The sequence below is a fragment of the Mustelus asterias genome, chromosome 4 (genome assembly GCF_964213995.1).
Source record: "Mustelus asterias chromosome 4, sMusAst1.hap1.1, whole genome shotgun sequence".
Taxonomy (NCBI): domain Eukaryota; kingdom Metazoa; phylum Chordata; class Chondrichthyes; order Carcharhiniformes; family Triakidae; genus Mustelus; species Mustelus asterias.
In genome coordinates this window covers 120,694,179-120,713,736 of record NC_135804.1, presented here as the reverse complement: position 1 = coordinate 120,713,736, position 19,558 = coordinate 120,694,179, and the positions used below count along the sequence as shown (strand labels likewise).

The 19,558-nt window shown below is 44.3% G+C and overlaps 1 protein-coding gene across 5 annotated transcripts in view; it reads right to left on the bottom strand.

The window, feature by feature from the left end:
• The window catches only part of diaph2 (diaphanous-related formin 2), an 852,337-nt gene extending 833,061 nt beyond the window's left edge, over window positions 1-19,276 (bottom strand). For 2 of the 5 annotated variants that reach the window (XM_078211681.1, XM_078211683.1), the window contains exon 1: window positions 18,794-19,269. In XM_078211681.1, coding sequence (XP_078067807.1) covers window positions 18,794-18,904 — 111 coding nt within the window. In that variant the 5' untranslated portion in view covers window positions 18,905-19,269. Of the gene's footprint in view, window positions 1-18,793 lie in introns of all 5 variants that reach the window. The other 3 variants (XM_078211678.1, XM_078211682.1, XM_078211680.1) reach the window with 2 other exon arrangements.
• Between the last annotated feature and the right edge of the window lie 282 nt (window positions 19,277-19,558).

Genomic DNA, 19,558 nt, shown 5'->3' with positions numbered 1-19,558 from the left:
TTAATGATAGGGCATTGGGGAGAGTTATAGAGCAAAGACATTTAGGAGTACAGGTTCACAGCCCCTTGAATGTGGAGTCACAGGTGGACAGCGTGGTGAAGGCGGCATTTGGCAGGCTTGGTTTCATTGAATACAGGAGTTGGGACGATTTGTTCAAGTCGTATAAGACATTAGTACGGCCACACTTGGAATATTGTGTACAGTTCTGGTCACTATTATAGAAAGGATATTATTAAACTAGAAAGAGTGCAGAAAAGATTTTTTAGGATGCTACCGGGACTCGGTGGTTTGAGTTATAAGGAGAGGCTGGATAGACCAAGGATAGGTGGCTTCAGGGTGATCTTATAGAGGGCTTTAAAATGGGGGACATAGATCAGCTAGATAGTCAATATCTTTTCCCAAAGGTAGGGGAGTCTAAAACTAGAGGGCATAGATTTAAGGTGAGAGGGGAGAGATATAAAAGGGTCCAGAGGGGCAATTCTTTCACTCGGAAGGTGGTGAGTGTCTGGAACGAGCTGCCAGACGCAGTAGTTGAGGCAGGTACAATTTTGTCTTTTAAAAAGCGTTTTGACAGTTACATGGGTAAGATGGGTACAGAGGGATATGGGCCAAATACAGGCAATTGGGACTAGCATAGTGGTAAAAACTGCACATGGACGAGTTTGGCCCAAGGGCCTGTTTCCATGCTGTAAACCTCGATGACACTATAGCCTCTCCAGCGCCTCTGTATCCTTTTTATAGTATGGCAACAAGGACTGCACACAATAATCGAAATGTGGCTTAACCAAAGTTCACTATAAGTTTAGCATAACTTCCAACTGTTTTAATTCTTTCCCACTAGAAGGAAAGCCTTATGCTTGGTTTGCTCTTTTAATGGCATTGCTAACCTGTGACCCAACTTTTAGTGAGTAGTATATTTGTACTCCAAGATTCCCTTGTTCCTCTACCCCACCAAGACTGGCGCCTTCTAATAAGTGAGCGCCTTGTACTTTCTATCAAAGCGTACTACCCCACATTTATCTGTGTTGAACTTAATTTGTCAATTATTTAGCCATTCTGCAAGTTTACAAAGTCCTCCTACAATCTGTCGCAAAGTTCCTCAGTAATAACTACCACCCACTCCCCCAACACCAAACTTAGAAATAGTGTTTTGGAATCCAAGATTGAAACTGTTCATGCAAATTATGAACAGTAGTAGTAGTAGTAGTCTCAGCATTGACCCTTGTGGAACACCACATTCCACCTCTATCCCGTTGGAGAACTACCTTTTCCTTCCACTTTCTGCTTTCTATCTTGAAACTAGCTAGCAATCCACTCTGCCAGCTATCCCTGACTCCACAATATCCCTTATTCATTGTCTATTGTTGAACATGATATCAAATGCTTTTTGAAAATCCAGATAGATGACATACAGTGGATTACCATTGTCTACATTATGATACTTCCTCAAAAATTCAATAAGGTTGGTCAAGTAAGATTTTCCTTTTGAAATCCATGCTGCCTATTCTTTTTTTTTAATTTGCCAGATGTCCATCTATTCTCTAATTTAGTAGAATTCCATCATGTTTTTCCTACTACTAATGTTGAGCTGACTGGTCTATAATTCCACAGAAATGCTCAAATTCCTTCTTAAATACAGTAATTACATGAGCTATCTGCCAGTCCACTGCAGCGTTACCCAACAAATGATTAGTTATGAGTATTAAGTACTGCCTTTGCTATTCCTTAAGTTTATTTTAAAATACATGGATGCAATCAGCCTCCGTTTTTCTAGAGAGAACAATCCCAGTTTATTTAATCTTTCCTCATAGCTAATAACCTCCATACCAGGCAATATTCTGGTAAACCTTTTCTGCACTCCCTCCAAATCCTCCACATCCTTCTGGTAGTGTGGCGACCAGAATTGGATACAGTATTCCAAATGTAGCTGTACAAACATTTTATATAATTGTAACTTAATTTGCCAACTTTTCTACTCGATGCCCTGCCCAATGAAGATAAGCATGCCATCTGCTTTCTTCACCACCTTTTCCACCTGTGCTGCCACTTTTAAGGACCTGTGGACCTGTCTCCCAGATCTCTGTGTTGATGCTCTTGATGGTTCTGCCATTTTGTTTTATAGCTGCCATCTGAATTGAATGTTCCAAAATTCATCACCTTGCATTTGTCCGGATTAAATTCCATCTGCCATTTCTCCGCCCAATTTTCAGCCTATCTATATCCTGCTGTATTCTCTGACAATCTTCATTGCTATCCGCAACTCCAGCAATCTTAGTACCATCTGCAAACTTACTAATCAGACCAGCTACATTTTCTTCCAAGTCATTTAGATATATTATGAACAACAGAGGTCCCAGCACCGATCCCTGCAGAACCCCACTAGTTACAGCACTCCAAACCTCTCACATTTTCTCTTCTCATGCGCTCCCCTGTACTATCTATATACTTAACGTTTAAGAAGGAAGCGTACATTAAGTGTGCCCTTACATCTTTACTCATCCATGAAGCCCACTTTAGTTTGTCCTTTCCTTTTAGCAGAAAGTATTTTTCCTACACTCTGCTGAACAATGTTTTAAATATTGTTGAAAAAGAGACATGATTTCAATGCTTTTCGTCTTGCACTCACCAAGGTAGCTTGCCAAGCTTGTGAGTTATCCTGATGAGTGCAAGACAAAAAGCTTTGATAGCATGTTTTTTTCCAGAAGTGCTCAATTCTGTACCACCAAATATATTAGCTGTTTCCCATTGTTATTCTATATTATTATTTGGCCATATGGTTACCTGTTTTATTTTCCCACCTTCTATTCTCAGCCGCTCAAAACCAACTTTTCTCCAATCTATTAACCTGGTGTTCATCATCCTTACACCCTTCTCGATCATCACTTAAAGCTCATCATACTTTGGTCACCATTGCTTAAATGTTCCGAATTTTATTTCTCTCATCCACTCGGGTTCATTCCTCCACTACTGGATTTAATAGCAAATCTTCCCTTCTTGGGTGACGAGACCAATGGAAGGTCGAACGGTCAAGAAGGCAGTCTCTGCAAGCGTTGTGGAACACAAAGAGCAGGACAAGACACAGAAGACGTCCTGGTCACCCACTGCGCCTAGTCCCATCTCCAGCCATCTCGGCTCTTGTCTTGCCACCAGATCCAGATGGGAATTGGGAAGAGAGAGTGAGGCTGACGCTGCGCAACTCTCCCTCACTTTAATCCAAATCAACGCGCTAGTCTCGACACCATCATCACCTGTTCTGTTCAACCTTTGAAGTCCTGTGGCGATGGGCGAGTGACAAAGCAGCAGGTGTGGATACACTGGGAGCTGTACTCACGGACCTGCACACAGGCGGCTCAGGTCTAATGGTCGTTTTCCGCTGACCGAAGCAGCAGTGAAACTCGGCGTCTACCTGGGTGGCTGATCAGCCCTCTCCAGGAACGCACTGCTCACCTCCGTAGAACGAGGAAGGGGCTAGAAAAAGTGCCCTAAACATTGCCTGCTTCACTACACCCTGGCCAGTTTACCGTGGCTGGCAGGGGTCCCATCTTGCAGTCGAACAAACAAAATAAAACACAAGGAGACACCGCTCACCATTGGCACTTGGAACGTGCGTACGCTTTTGGACAACCCTACAGCAGACAGACCAGAGAGAAGGACAGCATTAGTTGCCAGAGAGCTTGCAAAATACAACATTGACATTGCAGCCCTGAGTGAAACTCGTCTTGCCAACATAGGTCAGCTGACTGAAACTGGAAGTGGACACACTTTTTTCTGGAGTGGTCGTGGCAGCGATGAGTGTCGTGATGCTGGAGTTGGATTTGCCGTCAGGAATCACCTTGTTCGGAAACTTGCTAGTCTCCCCAAGGGTGTGAACAACCGGCTTATGATACTACAGCTTCCGCTACAGAACAGAAGTCAAGCCACCCTGATCAGTGCTTATGCCCCCACAATGAACAACCCGGACGAGATGAAAGACAAGTTCTACGAAGAACTAGATGCCCTACTATCAGCAGTGAGCAGTACCGACAAGCTGATCTTGCTTGGCGACTTCAATGCAAGAGTAGGGTGTGACTCTGCAATCTGGCCGGGAGTCGTTGGGAGGCATGGAGTGGGCAAGTGTAACGGCCTACTCTTAAAGAAGACTTGTGCAGCACACGACCTCCTCATCACCAACACAACCTTCCGTCCGCCTACCCGTAACAAGACCTCCTGGATGCACCCCTGCTCTAAGCATTGGCATCTTATCAATGTCATTGTCAGGAGAAAAGATAGGCAGGATGTCAGAGTGACCAAGGCCATGTGTGGTGCTGACTGTTGGACAGATCACAGGCTTATTGTCTCCAAAATGAGGCTCCGCATCAGACCCAAAAGGCAACCACAAGGAAGCAAGATTATGAAAAGAATCAATGTGGCCAAGCTAAAGGACTCCAGCATAGCTTCAGCAGTGGCTGAAGACTTCGAAACCAAGCTTGCTGACCTACACCTCGCAGGCAGCGCTGACAACGACTGGGAACGCTTCAGGGATGCTGTCCATTCATCTGCACTGAAGATGCTCGGGCCCTCTACCCGCAAGCAGCATGACTGGTTCGATGAGAATGATGAGGAGATACAGGCTTTACTTGTTGAAAAGCACCGTCTTCATCGTGCCTGTCAGAACGACCCATCATCACCTGCCAAGAAAAACGCCTTTACCAGTGCTCGCAGGACAGTCCAGAATAAACTGCGTAAAATGCAGGATGCCTGGCTGAGCGCCAAGGCAGATGAAATACAGGGAAACGCTGACAGAAACGACTTGAAACGGTTCTATGAAGCCCTCAACACTCTCTACGGACCTCAATCTCTCAGGAGTTCCCCCCTACTGAGTACAGATGGTACAACTCTCACTACAGAGAGGGCTCAGATCCTGCAGAGATGGGCTGAACAGTTTGAAGCCGTCCTCAACTGACCGTCATCTATTAACGATGTAGCGATAGACAGGATTCCCCAGGTCGATATCAACAGCACCATGGATGACTCACTAGTAGCCGAAGTCACGAAAGCTGTAAGCCAGCTATCTAGTGGCAAAGCCCCGGGGGCATACGCCATACCCGCAGAAATCTACAAAGCTGCTGGTCCTGTACTTATCGAGAAGCTCACAGAGTTGTTCCAGTCCTTTTGGAAGCAAAGATCTATTCCTCAGGAACTCAAAGATGCTTCCATTGTACACCTCAACAAGAGGAAGGACAAGCGGCAAGTATGCGACAACCACCGAGGAATCTCGCTGCTCTCCATCACAGGAAAAACCCTCGCAAGAGTCCTGCTAAATCATCTGGTCACTCATCTGGAGCTGGGCCTGCTTCCAGAGTCACAGTGTGGCTTCCGCAAAGGTCGCGGGACTATTGACATGATTTTTGCCACGCGCCAACTTCAGGAGAAGTGTCAGGAGCAGAATCGTGAGTTCTACACAATCTTTGTTGACCTCACGAAAGCCTTCGACACCGTCAGCCGACAAGGCCTGTGGAGGATCATGTCAAAGTTTGGCTGCCCCCCAAATTCATTCAGATGCTACGCCAGTTCCATGATGGCATGATGGCCAGAGTACTGGACGGCGGAGAATCCTCTAAGGCATTCCCAGTCACCAATGGCGTCAAACAGGGCTGTGTGCTCGCACCCACACTGTTCAGCATGATGTTTACTGCCATGCTGAATGATGCCTTCCAAGACAGTGTTGCTGGAATCAGCCTCAAGTACAGAGTGGATGGGAAGCTCTTCAACCTGAGGAGACTTCAAGCTATTACCAAAGTGAAGGAGACTGTTCTGAGAGACTTCCTCTTTGCCGATGACTGCACCCTGTATACTGGCTTAGATGGTAGTCATGATGTGGAGATGCTGGCGTTGGACTGGGGTGAACACAGTAAGAGTTTTAACAACACCAGGTTAAAGTCCAACAGGTTTATTTGGTAGCAAATGCCATTAGCTTTCGGAGCGCTGCTCCTTTGTCAGATGGAGTGGAAATCTGCTCTCAAACAGGGCAGAGACACAAAATCAAATTACAGAATACTGATTAGAATGCGAATCTCTACAGCCGACCAGGTCTTAAAGATACAGACAATGTGAGTGGAAGGAGCATTAAGCACAGGTTAAAGAGATGTGTATTGTCTCCAGACAGGACAGCCAATGAGATTCTGCAAGTCCAGGAGGCAAGCTGTGGGGGCTACTGATAGTGTGACATAAACCCAACTTCTCGGTTTAGGCCGTCCTCATGTGTGCGGAACTTGGCCATCAGTTTCTACTCAGCGACTCTGCGCTGTCGTGTGTCGTGAAGGCCACCTTGGAGAACGCTTACCCGAAGATCAGAGGCTGAATGCCCGTGACAGCTGAAGTGCTCCCCCACAGGAAGAGAACAGTCTTGCCTGGTGATTGTCGAGCAGTGTTCATTCATCCGTCTTCGGAGCGTCTGCATGGTTTCCCCAATGTACGATGCCGCGGGACATCCTTTCCTGCAGCGTATCAGCGTACCTATTTGAGAGCAGATTTCCACTCCATCTGACGAAGGAGCAGCGCTCTGAAAGCTAATGGCATTTGCTACCAAATAAACCCGTTGGACTTTAACCTGGTGTTGTTAAAACTCTTACTGGCTTAGAGCCAGAGATGCAAGTCAACATGGACAAATTTTCCATGGCTTGTGACAACTTTGGACTCACCATCAACATTAAAAAGAACAAAGTCATGCACCAACCAACCTGCTCCTCATGCACTGTACACAGAACCCATAATTACAATCAAAGGGCATAAACTACAGGCAGTGGACCAGTTCACTTATCTTGGCAGCACCCTCTCCCGAGCAGTGACTATCGATATAGAAGTTAACTGCAGAATAGCAAAGGCAAGTTCTGCTTTTGGTAGACTGCGATCCACTGTATGGGAACATCGAGGAATCAGTCCAGCAACAAAACTGAAGGTCTACAGCGCCATGGTACTCACTACCCTCCTGTATGCCTGTGAAACGTGGACTGTATATCGAAGGCATGCAAGACAGCTCAATCATTTCCACATGACTTGTCTTCGCAGAATATTACGCATCAGATGGCAAGACAAAGTACCAGACACTGAAGTTCTCTCTAGAGCAAGTCTACCATCAGTCCACACACTGCTGATGAGAGCACAAACCCGGTGGGCAGGTCATGTCATCCAAATGTCGGACGAGCGCATACCCAAGCAGCTCCTTTTTGGGGAACTCTCTGCCAGAAGACGCTCGCTTGGAGGGCAGAAGAAACGTCACAAAGACACACTCAAGGCCTCCCTGAAGTTGCTTGACATAGACACGACCACCTGGGAAACGCTGGCACAAAACTGCCCTACCTGGTGCTGCCTCATTCACAAGGGCTGTCAAGCTTACGGAGCAAGGTGCAATGCTGAAGCACAACTTAAGCGTGAGCTGCGCAAGTCCAGAGCCACCAGCGCAACAACTATGGTGCCTACACAAGCCTGCCCAAAATGTGCCAGGACATTCCGTGCCCGAATTGGCCTGATCAGTCATCTTCGGACACACCGCACCCAGCCTCAAAATGTCTAATGGTGTCGAGGTCTTCATCGACGACGATGGACGAACAACAAACATATTGGTTGGAAAGAGAGTTCTGGACACTGCTGGAACTCCATTCCCTTATCTCCTTTACATACCTCCTCTAATTAATATCAAAATATAGAGGACATTCATGCACAATTCCCTTACTTGTATGCACATTTCTTCCTCCACTTCAAATTTACTATTAAGTAGTCTATAAGCCACACCTATTAGTGTGATTGGTTCCTTATTACCTTTCACCTCTACCCAGATGGATTCTATTTTTACCTTGCTTTTATTTGAAGTAGATATGTCACCCTTCTTTATTTTCCCCTCCTACGTTTTCAAAAAAATGCTATCCCTACAATTTTTGACTCTGATCCTTATTTCTCTGAAGCCTTATCTTAATAATACTTACATCTGGTTCTTCCCAAGGTATGCTTACCTCCAGCTCTCCTGTTGTATTACATACTGTATGGCATTGTTTTATAGATATTTTAATTCATTTTTAATAGGATTTCCTTTCACCTTATGTTTAACAGTTTTTTTAAACTAGTCATTCCCTTGCCCTCAATGTTCGCTACTATTTTATTCTTTCCTGCCCTGTTTGTTTACGTTTAGGCTGATTGTGCTTCATGTGGATGCTTCCCTCCCCCTTACTAGTTTAAAAACTTGCCATCTCTCCATTTATCCTTTGCATCTGGACACAGGTCTCAGAGTAGTTCAGGCAGAGCCTATGCCATTGTGACAGCAATTTCCTGTCCCAGTACCGGTGTTAATCTCACGTGAATGAACAGAGATGCCTCAATGTTTTTCTCGTCTCAGTTTGATTTTTATGATTTTAATGCAGCAAAGCACCCGAATGGTCAATTACTGTCACCAAAGAAAATGGAAAATACATTAACAAAGAACAATACAGCACAGGAACAGGCCCTTCGGCCCTCCAAGCCCGCGCCGTTCCCTGGTCCAAACTAGACCATTCTTTTGTATCCTTCCATTCCCACTCCGTTCATGTGGCTATCTAGATAAGTTTTAAACGTTCCCAGTGTGTCCGCCTCCACCACCTTGCCCGGCAGTGCATTCCAGGCTCCCACCACCCTCTGTGTAAAATACGTCCTTCTGATATCCATGTTAAACCTCCCCCGCCTCACCTTGAACCTATGACCCCTCGTGAACGTCACCACCGACCTGGAAAAAAGCTTCCCACCGTTCACCCTATCTATGCCTTTCATAATTTTATACACCTCTATTAGGTCACCCCTCATCCTCCGTCTTTCCAGTGAGAACAACCCCAGTTTACCCAATCTCTCCTCATAACTAAGCCCTTCCATACCAGGCAACATCCTGGTAAACCTCCTCTGCACTCTCTCTAAAGCCTCCACGTCCTTCTGGTAGTGTGATGACCAGAACTGGGCGCAGTATTCCAAATGCGGCCGAACCAACGTTCTATACAACTGCAACATCAGGCCCCAACTTTTATACTCTATGCCCCGTCCTATAAAGGCAAGCATGCCATATGCCTTCTTCACTACCTTCTCCACCTGTGACGTCACCTTCAAAGATCTGTGGACTTGCACACCCAGGTCCCTCTGCGTATCTACACCCTTTATGGTTCTGCCATTTATCGTATAGCTCCCCTCTACGTTAGCTCTACCAAAATGCATCACTTCGCATTTATCTGGATTGAACTCCATCTGCCATTTCTTTGCCCAAATTTCCAGCCTATCTATATCCTTCTGTAGCCTCTGACAATGTTCCTCACTAACTCCAAGTCCAGCCATTTTCGTGTCGTCCGCAAACTTACTGATCACCCCAGTTACACCTTCTTCCAGATCGTTTATATAACGTTGTTTATTAGTTGTGAAGTATATAACAAATGTATATACTAATATTGGTATTGTAACACATTAATCCCAAATTGTGTCACACATTTATTTCAAATATTTACAGTTTATAAATAGATTCTGAGATTAGTTTATTATTGTACGTCACTGCTCAAACATTTGAGCCAAGCCATAGCAATTCTTTCACTGGTTAGAAAGTAGGATACATTTAATGACAGAGTAATAAACCAAAGCGTATATCAATAGTTCCCAACAAGACACATATCCAGGTCTTGATTAAGTCGTCCAAGCAAGCATTAAACAAAATCAAGCCTTTGCTATCACGAGAAAAGCACATTCCAGGACATGCATGTATCATGGATGTCAAGATATGAGATATGTGATCACTGCTGCACAAATGCACAATACACAAGGCATGTTTGAAATCTGCTCAAATGGCTAGAGGAAATAGTACATCCTGTCCTGGAGCAGAAGTAGACTCCATGTGGGGCATATCACATTTCACTCTGAACTGAACTTCAGCAAGCCTGTGAACAGACAAATCTATTATGAAATGTATCATTCCATATGAATCACATTACTATTTTTACGTTGCTGGGAAAACAGAAACACTTCTCAAGGACAAGACTTATACAAAATTTATCAAAGTGGTTGTACAATTGTAACTTAATTAAAGCCTACACGAGGACGTAATACAACTTGTAACATCTGTACAAAACAGCTTCAATTTACCACAACATTAAAACTGTAGTACAAGTCTCTAGAGTCAGAGTTAACACCAATTATGTTCAACACAGTTTGGAGCATCAGACTAGGTTTAGAAAATGCCAACACCTTAATACTTCTTAAAAATCATACACGGAGTTAATTTAAATGATAAGCAGGTGCAGCCATGGGAGGGAACATCTGTACATGCACAGTTGCATAGAATTCTCTCCTGAGTTGCACACAGACTACAACAGCAGACTGCCTGGTTGAAACCAATTTCAATTGAACTGTGCGACAAATGTGCGATTACTAGCTCTGTGCCACTCTGAAATTACAATCTTAGTGAAGTACAACTGAATATGACCACTTGTGAAGCTTGGTAATAAATTATTTCCCACTCGTCCTTAGGTAGTCTCTTGGAATTGAAGATGACTTGCTTTCACTACAGTTCAATGGATTTGGAGATGGCCTATATGTCCAATGTGCCAACTGTAGACTTAACAAGATGGAGTGGCATTTGAAGGGTCATGCAGAGGTGTTTGGAGGTCTGTGTGCTCTCTGCATGAAGTGTGTTCAGTGCCTTGCCGAATAAACCTTTTCTATTTTGATTGTTCACAAGCCAGGGTCTCCACTCAGTCAGTGGGGATGTTTTTGATCTCTTCAGGGATGTGTTTAAAAAGTCATCCTATGAGTCTCCTGCTGTAACTGAGGTCAGAGTAGACTCCTACAGAACATTAGCACATCAATACACAAAACTATGCCACTGTAAACTGTGGGGATAAAACAGAGGAGATTTGATAGAGGTGGTCAAAATCATTAGGGGGCTGGACAGTAGTTAAGGAGACTGTTCCCACTCATAAAAAGATTGAGAACAAGAGGGCAGATTTAAAATGACTTGCAAAAGAAGCAAATGCATTGTGAGAAAAATGTTTACACAGAGCAAGTTGTTCAGGTCTAAAATGCACTGCCTGGAAGTGTGATGGAGGCAAGTTTAATCAAGGCATTCAAGAGGGCATTAGATGATTAGTTGAACAGAAGCAATGTGCAGGAATATAGGGAAAAGGCAGGAGAATGGCACCAAATCATAATTCCCATTCACAGAGCCAGTAAAGACATGAAGGCCGAATGACCTCCTCCTGCACTGCAACAATTCTGAGATTCTGGATTCACACATTACTCATTTAGAATTATTTTTGTACAAATTTAGCTGGCAGAAAAAATGCCTCAGCTACTTCGTACTGAGAACTACTATTCAAGAAAAAGATCAGAGTATGGAAGTTCTATAGTAGTATGAAATATTTTCACTCAATCAAAATTTAGTAAATCAATACGGACATAAAGACAGAGTACCAAAACTTGTAACTTGGTATTCAGTCCACATTTTCTGGAATTCCTTCCATTTATGAGAGTTGAACTTATTTTGATCTACAACTTGGAGAGAGGCAGAGTCAGAGCAACTGTCTCCTCTTGTGCTAATAGTGAAACTCAGGTGACATTGCAGCATTCATTTCATTGAAGGAGCAAAGAAAGTATCAGCACCCATTCATTTATAGATGCCATAGATCTGTCAGATGATATCTAAATGTTGTTCTCAACATTTGCTATATTATGTTTAATTGAGACAATAGTAACCACAAAAAATAGATTGTAAAATTTGCTATTGGCCATTACTCTTGCCTGTCAATCAAGTCTTGTGCAAAAAAAGTGCTAAGATCAGTTATTTTTTTACTTCATTAGCACACCGAGTCATCTGTGCATGAAGACAACTCAGTACAGAACTGATACGTTACTTTATGGAACATAGTGTGACAGAGTCATGCTGAACAGAAGGGGACCATTCAGCCCATCATGCCCGCTCTTTGAAAAAGTTATCCAATTTGACACACTCCCCTTCATTTATTCCTGAAGAAGTATGTGTTCAAGAATCTGTCATTCTATCAGGCCATCAGCTGCACAAAAGCCCTATGTTCCAAGCCAAGAACCAAGACATTTTATTTAAAACATTAAATAGCGAGTGGAATAATTTGTACAAAAGCTTATACTTATACAATATTTGCAATACCGAGTTTATTTTTTAAACACTTTGCATCCAGCCCCAATTCGAACTATTTAGCCATCACATCTAAATTTTAGGTGACTCACAATAATGCTTTCTGTATAAAGCTGATTTTGATTGCAGTCGTTTGGAATTTCTAATATTGAAGCCTCAGAATTTCAGCGATGTCAAAATTAATTCTAACAACCAAGTTAAAAAGGTGGCAGCCAAGATGTGAACAAGATACGAACAGGAGCTCACCATTTCACCCCTCATTTACTGAGGTGGCCGATTTGTGGCTTCACTCCAAATAACTAACTCTGCCCCATATCCCTTCATAGGTTAATAGGTTAACAAAACACTATCAATCTCAGCTTTAAAGTTAATGTTTATTCATTTGTCACAAGTAGGCTTATATTCACATTGCAATGAAGTTTCTGTCGCCACACTCCAGCACCTGTTCGGGTAACAATGAGGGAGAATTTAGCATGGCCAATGCACCTAGCCAGCACATCTTTTGGACTGTGGGAGGAAACCAGAGCACCCGGAGGAAACCCACGCAGACACAGGAAGAACTTGCAAACTCCGCCCAGACAATGACCCAAGCCGGGAATCGAACAGAGGTTCCTGGCACTGTGAGGCAGCAGTGCTAACCATTGTGCCACCCCAAAATTAACTAATCTAGCATAAATATCAATTTGAGGAAGTAAGTTCCAATTTTTTACTGCCCTTTGGGAGGAGTGTTTCATAATTTCACCAAACTGTTTGGCTTTAATTTTACAGTCATGTCTCTTAATCCTACACTTGCCAGCCAGTGAAGTGTTCCTCTCCTGATGTTTAGCCTGTTCTTTTTGGTATGTGCAGTTATTGAGAATTCTAAATAGGTTACAACTGCAAAACAATAGTGTGATTGAGAGAAATGGTGCTTAAGTCCTGAATAACAAGCTAGCTAAAATTCAGGATGCAAAAATATTTAAAATTCATAATAGGATGAGACCACTGCTGAGTACAGTAACCACTTTGTGTCTTCAAGCACACTAAATCAAGTCACATCATGTACTCAAGAAGCAACTGCCTGTTAGGCTTGCTCATTTCTTTGGAAGGTCAACTGTATAAAATAAATTAACAAAAGGATACCTTACAAGGGTTAATCATATAGTTCACTAGCAACTCTGCAACCCCAGAAAGCGTCATATTAAGAGTGGTGAAACCACTATATTGTTTTTACTGGACACACTTGAGTAGCAGCACATTAATGTTCAGAAGAATGCCAGAATGAAGACAAGTAACTCAGTTAAAGACCACAATGTTGGAATGAACTGCACAACTCAATGGGTAGGTCGGGCTGCCGAATGTAGGTTTGTTCTTACAATGATTAAAACATTGTTAACAGACCAATTACATTACAAAAAGAATGAATTTCAATCGTTGAATAATTCTAACCAATTCAGAAGGTATGAACTTGCAAGAAAGGAGGAAAACATCAAAGCACAGTGTTTGGTATTGAAATCTGCACGTTTACATTTGGCATCCAAATGTTTGTGTTTGGCATCAGCAAGTCATCAAAGTAAGATTCCAATTCCTGGAAGAATGAACATAAGTCCAAGCAATAGGTCTGATAGTTCATTTGTAAGAAACCAAAACTATATGTACAAGGAGCCCTCTTTGGAACACCACTAAAGCAAATGATTGCATCTTTACATATTTTAATAAACACATGTAATGCACATGGGAAGTGTAAAAAAAGTGTGCCAAATTGTTCATTTCAAAGTTTCCAAAAATTGATACATGCTTACTTTTAAAATTGTCAGTAACTGGTGACTGAATTGGAGTATATTAATTAGAGGATTCTTTCTTCAACCCTTCAGTCATTAATATCAGCTCTTTTGGTGATTTAATAGCTCATCCTTAACACAAAGTACAACAATCACTTCCCCTTAAATACATAAAACTTTTACATCCAGGGAAAAAGTATTTACAAGATATGTATTTAGTTTTTTTTTTGACCAACAATGTGCCTGACCTAACAGCGCTTCAAACATCTTTTTTATCCTTTCATGGGATGTAGCGTTTGTTGCCTATTCCTAATTGCCCTTGAATCGTGTGGCATTGTGTGACAACCACATTTCCATGGGTCTAAAGTCAACATAAGCCAGACCACATAGGGATGACAGATTTCTTTCCATAACGGACATGGGTTTTTACAACAGGTGATAACTTCACTACTGAAACTAGCTTTATATTCCAGTTTTATGAAGTGAATTCAAATTCCAGCTGCCGTGGCAGGATTTGAACTCATGTCCCAAAAGCATCTGGATTATTCTTGATTACTATGACAGAGTGGTGACATAGAATCATGCTGAACAGAAAGATGGCCATTCAGCCCATCGTGCCTGCTCTTTGAAAACGTTATCCAATTCAACACATTCTCCCTGCTTTTTGTCTTAAAGAAATGTGTGTTCAAGAATTTGTCATCCTGATAGGCCATCAGTTGCAGTGGCGATGCCACTATACCATTGTTTTACTCATTTAAACTTTTTCTGTCGACTTCTACATAGAACATAGAACAGTACAGCACAGAACAGGCCCTTCGGCCCACGATGTTGTGCCGAGCTTTATCTGAAACCAAGATCAAGCTATCCCACTCCCTATCATCCTGGTGTGCTCCATGTGCCTATCCAATAACCGCTTAAATGTTTCTAAAGTGTCTGACTCCACTATCACTGCAGGCAGTCCATTCCACACCCCAACCACTCTCTGCGTAAAGAACCTACCTCTGGTATCCGTCCTGTATCTCCCACCACGAACCCTATAGTTATGCCCCCTTGTAATAGCTCCATCCACCCGAGGAAATAGTCTTTGAACGTTCACTCTATCTATCCCCTTCATCATTTTATACACCTCTATTAAGTCTCCCCTCAGCCTCCTCCGCTCCAGAGAGAACAGCCCTAGCTCCCTCAACCTTTCCTCATATGACCTACCCTCCAAACCAGGCAGCATCCTGGTAAATCTCCTCTGCACTCTTTCCAGCGCTTCCACATCCTTCTTATAGTGAGGTGACCAGAACTGCACACAATATTCCAAATGTGGTCTCACCAAGGTCCTGTACAGTTGCAGCATAACCCCACGGCTCTTAAACTCCAACCCCCTGTTAATAAAAGCTAACACACTATAGGCCTTCTTCACAGCTCTATCCACTTGACTGGCAACCTTTAGAGATCTGTGGATATGGACCCCAAGATCTCTCTGTTCCTCCACAGTCTTCAGAACCCTACCTTTGACCCTGTAATCCACATTTAAATTTGTCCTACCAAAATGAATCACCTCACATTTATCAGCGTTAAACTCCATTTGCCATTTTTCAGCCCAGCTTTGCATCCTATCTATGTCTCTTTGCAGCCTACAACAGCCCTCCACCTCATCCACTACTCCACCAATCTTGGTGTCATCAGCAAATTTACTGATCCACCCTTCAGCCCCCTCCTCTAAGTCATTAATAAAAATCACAAAGAGCAGAGGACCAAGCACTGATCCCTGCGGCACACCGCTAGCAACCTGCCTCCAATCCGAAAATTTTCCATCGACCACCACCCTCTGTCTTCGGTCAGACAGCCAGTTACCTATCCAATCGGCCAACTTTCCCTCTATCCCACACCTCCTCACTTTCATCATAAGCCGACCATGGGGGACCTTATCAAACGCCTTACTAAAATCCATGTATATGACATCAACTGCCCTACCTTCATCAACACACTTAGTTACCTCCTCAAAAAATTCTATCAAATTTGTGAGGCACGACTTGCCCTTCACGAATCCGTGCTGACTATCTCGGATTAATCCGCATCTTTCTAAATGGTCGTAAATCCCATCCCTAAGGACCCTTTCCATCAATTTACCAACCACCGAAGTAAGACTAACCGGTCTAGAATTACCAGGGTCATTTCTATTCCCTTTCTTAAACAGAGGAACAACATTCGCCATTCTCCAGTCCTCTGGCACCATCCCCGTGGACAGTGAGGACCCAAAGATCAACGCCAAAGGCTCTGCAATCTCATCCCTTGCCTCCCACAGAATCCTAGGATACATTTCATCAGGCCCAGGGGACTTATCGACCTTCAGTTTATTCAAAACTGCCAAGACATCCTCCCTCCGAACATCTATTTCCTCCAGCCTATTAGCCTGTAACACCTTCTCTTCCTCAAAAACATGGCCCCTCTCCTTGGTGAACACTGAAGAAAAGTATTCATTCATCACCTCGCCTATCTCTACTGACTCCATACACAAGTTCCCACTACTGTCCTTGACCGGCCCTAACCTCACCCTGGTCATTCTTTTATTCCTCACATAACAGTAAAAAGCCTTGGGGTTTTCCTTGATCCGACCCGCCAAGGACTTCTCATGTCCCCTCCTAGCTCTCCTAAGCCCCTTTTTCAGCTCATTCCTTGCTAACTTGTAACCCTCAATCGAGCCATCTGAACCTTGTTTCCTCATCCCTACATAAGCTTCCCTCTTCCTTTTCACAAGACATTCCACCTCTTTTGTGAACCATGGTTCCCTCACTCGGCCATTTCCTCCCTGCCTGACAGGAACATACCTATCAAGGACATCCAGTATTTGTTCCTTGAAAAAGTTCCACTTTTCATTAGTTCCTTTCTCTGACAGTTTCTGTTCCCAACTTATGCCCCCTAATTCTTGCCTAATCGCATCATAATTACCCCTCCCCCAATTGTAAACCTTGCCCTGCCGTACGGCCCTATCCCTCTCCATTGCAATTACAAAAGACACCGAATTGTGGTCACTATCTCCAAATTGCTCTCCCACAACCAAATCTAACACTTGGCCCGGTTCATTTCCCAGTACCAAATCCAATGTGGCCTCACCTCGTCGGCCTATCCACACATTGTGTCAGGAAACCCTCCTGCACACACTGCACAAAAACTGCCCCATCCGAACTATTTGACCTACAAAGGTTCCAATCAATATTTGGAAAGTTAAAGTCCCCCATGACAACTACCCTGTGACCCCCACACATATCCATAATCTGCTTAGCAATTTCTTCCTCCACATCTCTATTACTATTTGGGGGCCTATAGTAAACTCCTAGCAACGTGACCGCTCCTTTCCTATTTCTAACTTCAGCCCATATTACCTCAGTGTGCAGATCCCCCACGAAGTGCCTTTCCGCAGCCGTTAAACTATCCTTGATTAACAATGCCACTCCTCCACCTCTTTTACCAGCTTCCCTACACTTAGTGAAACATCTATACCCCGGAACGTCCAACAACCATTCCTGTCCTTGTTCTACCCACGTCTCCGTAATGGCCACAACATCGTAGTCCCAAGTACCAATCCACGCCCCAAGTTCATCTACCTTGTTCCGGATGCTCCTTGCATTGAAGTAGACACACTTCAACCCACCTTCCTGTCTACCAGTACCCACCCTTGACCCTGATACCTTCCCCAATACCTCACCACCCTCACTGACTTCTGGACTACAACTCCCTTTCCCACTCCCCTGACAAATTAGTTTAAACCCCCCTGAAGAGCCGTAACAAATTTCCCTCCGAGGATATTGGTGCCCCTCTGGTTCAGGTGCACCCCGTCCTGTTTGTACAGGTCCCACCTTCCCCAGAACGTGTTCCAATTATCCACGTATCTGAAACCCTCCCTCCTACACCATCCCTGCAACCACATATTTAACTGCACTCTCTCCCTGTTCCTCAACTCGCTATCACGTGGTACCGGCAACGTACCAGAGATGACCACATGTTTCGTCTTGGCTCTCAGCTTCCAGCCCAGCTCCAGACTTCTATCCAAAAAGGAATTGTACAAGTTGGACCGGTTGATTAGGAATGGACATGCCAGAAAGTAGTAAAACTTCAAAATACGGTGTTAGATTTGAAATCCACATGTTTACATTTAGCATCTACATGTTTATGTTTGGCATCAGTAATTCATCAACATGAACTGAGAAAGCTGCCAACTTCTTGTCCTTCCTTTCTGTTCTGATTTGCAAGCCATTTAGTCTTCCCATCGAGAGAAACTGCCCTGACATCAAATGTCCCCAGTCCCAAGTATTAATGAGATTTGAATCAAATTATTATAATCTTGGGCACGGGGTTGTGTGGTTGCTGTACACGGGACGTGGTATGCTAACATGTCAAAATGAGCGTAGCCTTTTATCAGGGAATAGATTCAAAGTGGGTGGTTCCTGCTCCACACAACATGATAAATATACAGGAAATACAGAAAATATGTTGTGTTTTTCCGATCATTTTAGATACACAAATCGTCGAAATTTACATTGATCACCAAACAAATGCTAACCCTCAGGATGTCACACAAGGGTTGTACAACTTGGGGGAGGACGAAAGATTCATTCAGCAACATGTGCGCCAAAAAAAATGAGGAGCAAACTGCTGATCAATGCAATTCTGCACCCAACAGCAAACTATATATATATTTTAAAAATGAAGGTCTCAAAGCGCTTGGAAGTGCAACAGTTATCACTGGTGTGCAATTGGCATGCATCAACTAGAAGGGCCTGCAATTGCACTGTTATCTGACTTTGCTTGCACCAAGCTGTTAATTCACTGATTCAGCAGGGGTAGGGGTAAAGCACAAGTAAACTGAAGCCTGTGAAATGGTCGTTGGAGCACTCACCAGCTTGGTTTTGTTTCTCGGGTCATCTTCGGGGGGTTTCTTCTTTGAAGAGGACCTGTCCTTGCTGCGGGGCGGCGACTCGTTTCCTGTCGGCGGCTGCTGCCCGTCCATGTTGAGTGGTTGAGGGAGAGTGAATGAGGATCGTGGCGGACGGGCTGTCTCCCCAGGGCACGGGAGGGTGTGTGTTTATCTACAAGTGCCGGCGCTGAGCGGCCCGGCCCGGCCCAGACAAACTGCCCTCGCGCGTTCCCCCCACACACACACACCCTCCTCTCCAACGCTTCTTCAACCCTTTTTTAATTTAAAAAAAAATCCACGTTCCTGCAAAAGAATAAACACAGACAACGGTTCTTTTTTTCTTGCCCCCCACTCGCTCTCTGATCCAGCCGTCGGTGAACCCAAGTTCAGCGCCCTCTGGCCATAACCCGGGCGTCAGCAGCAGCAACGCCCCCGCCTCCGCCTCCTCCTGTCAAACCCGGAGCCGTTAGCACCCAACAGCGCAGGCGTGGCGCCAGGCCACGCCTCACGCCCCTCCCCCTCCGCAGCCGCCAGGCCACGCCCCCTGCCCACCGATTGGCTGGTCATGACGTCAATCAGGACGCCTGCGGGGCTGGGGAGGCGGCAGCGTCACTGGGTTCCTTTGGGGTGACGTCAGGGGAGGGTTATCTGATTGCCACATGTGTTTCCAGCACTGGGTTCAGGGATGAGCTGACAGCTGTACACAACACAATGGTGTTAAACTCTGCTGTGAGGGAGCTCTCCCTT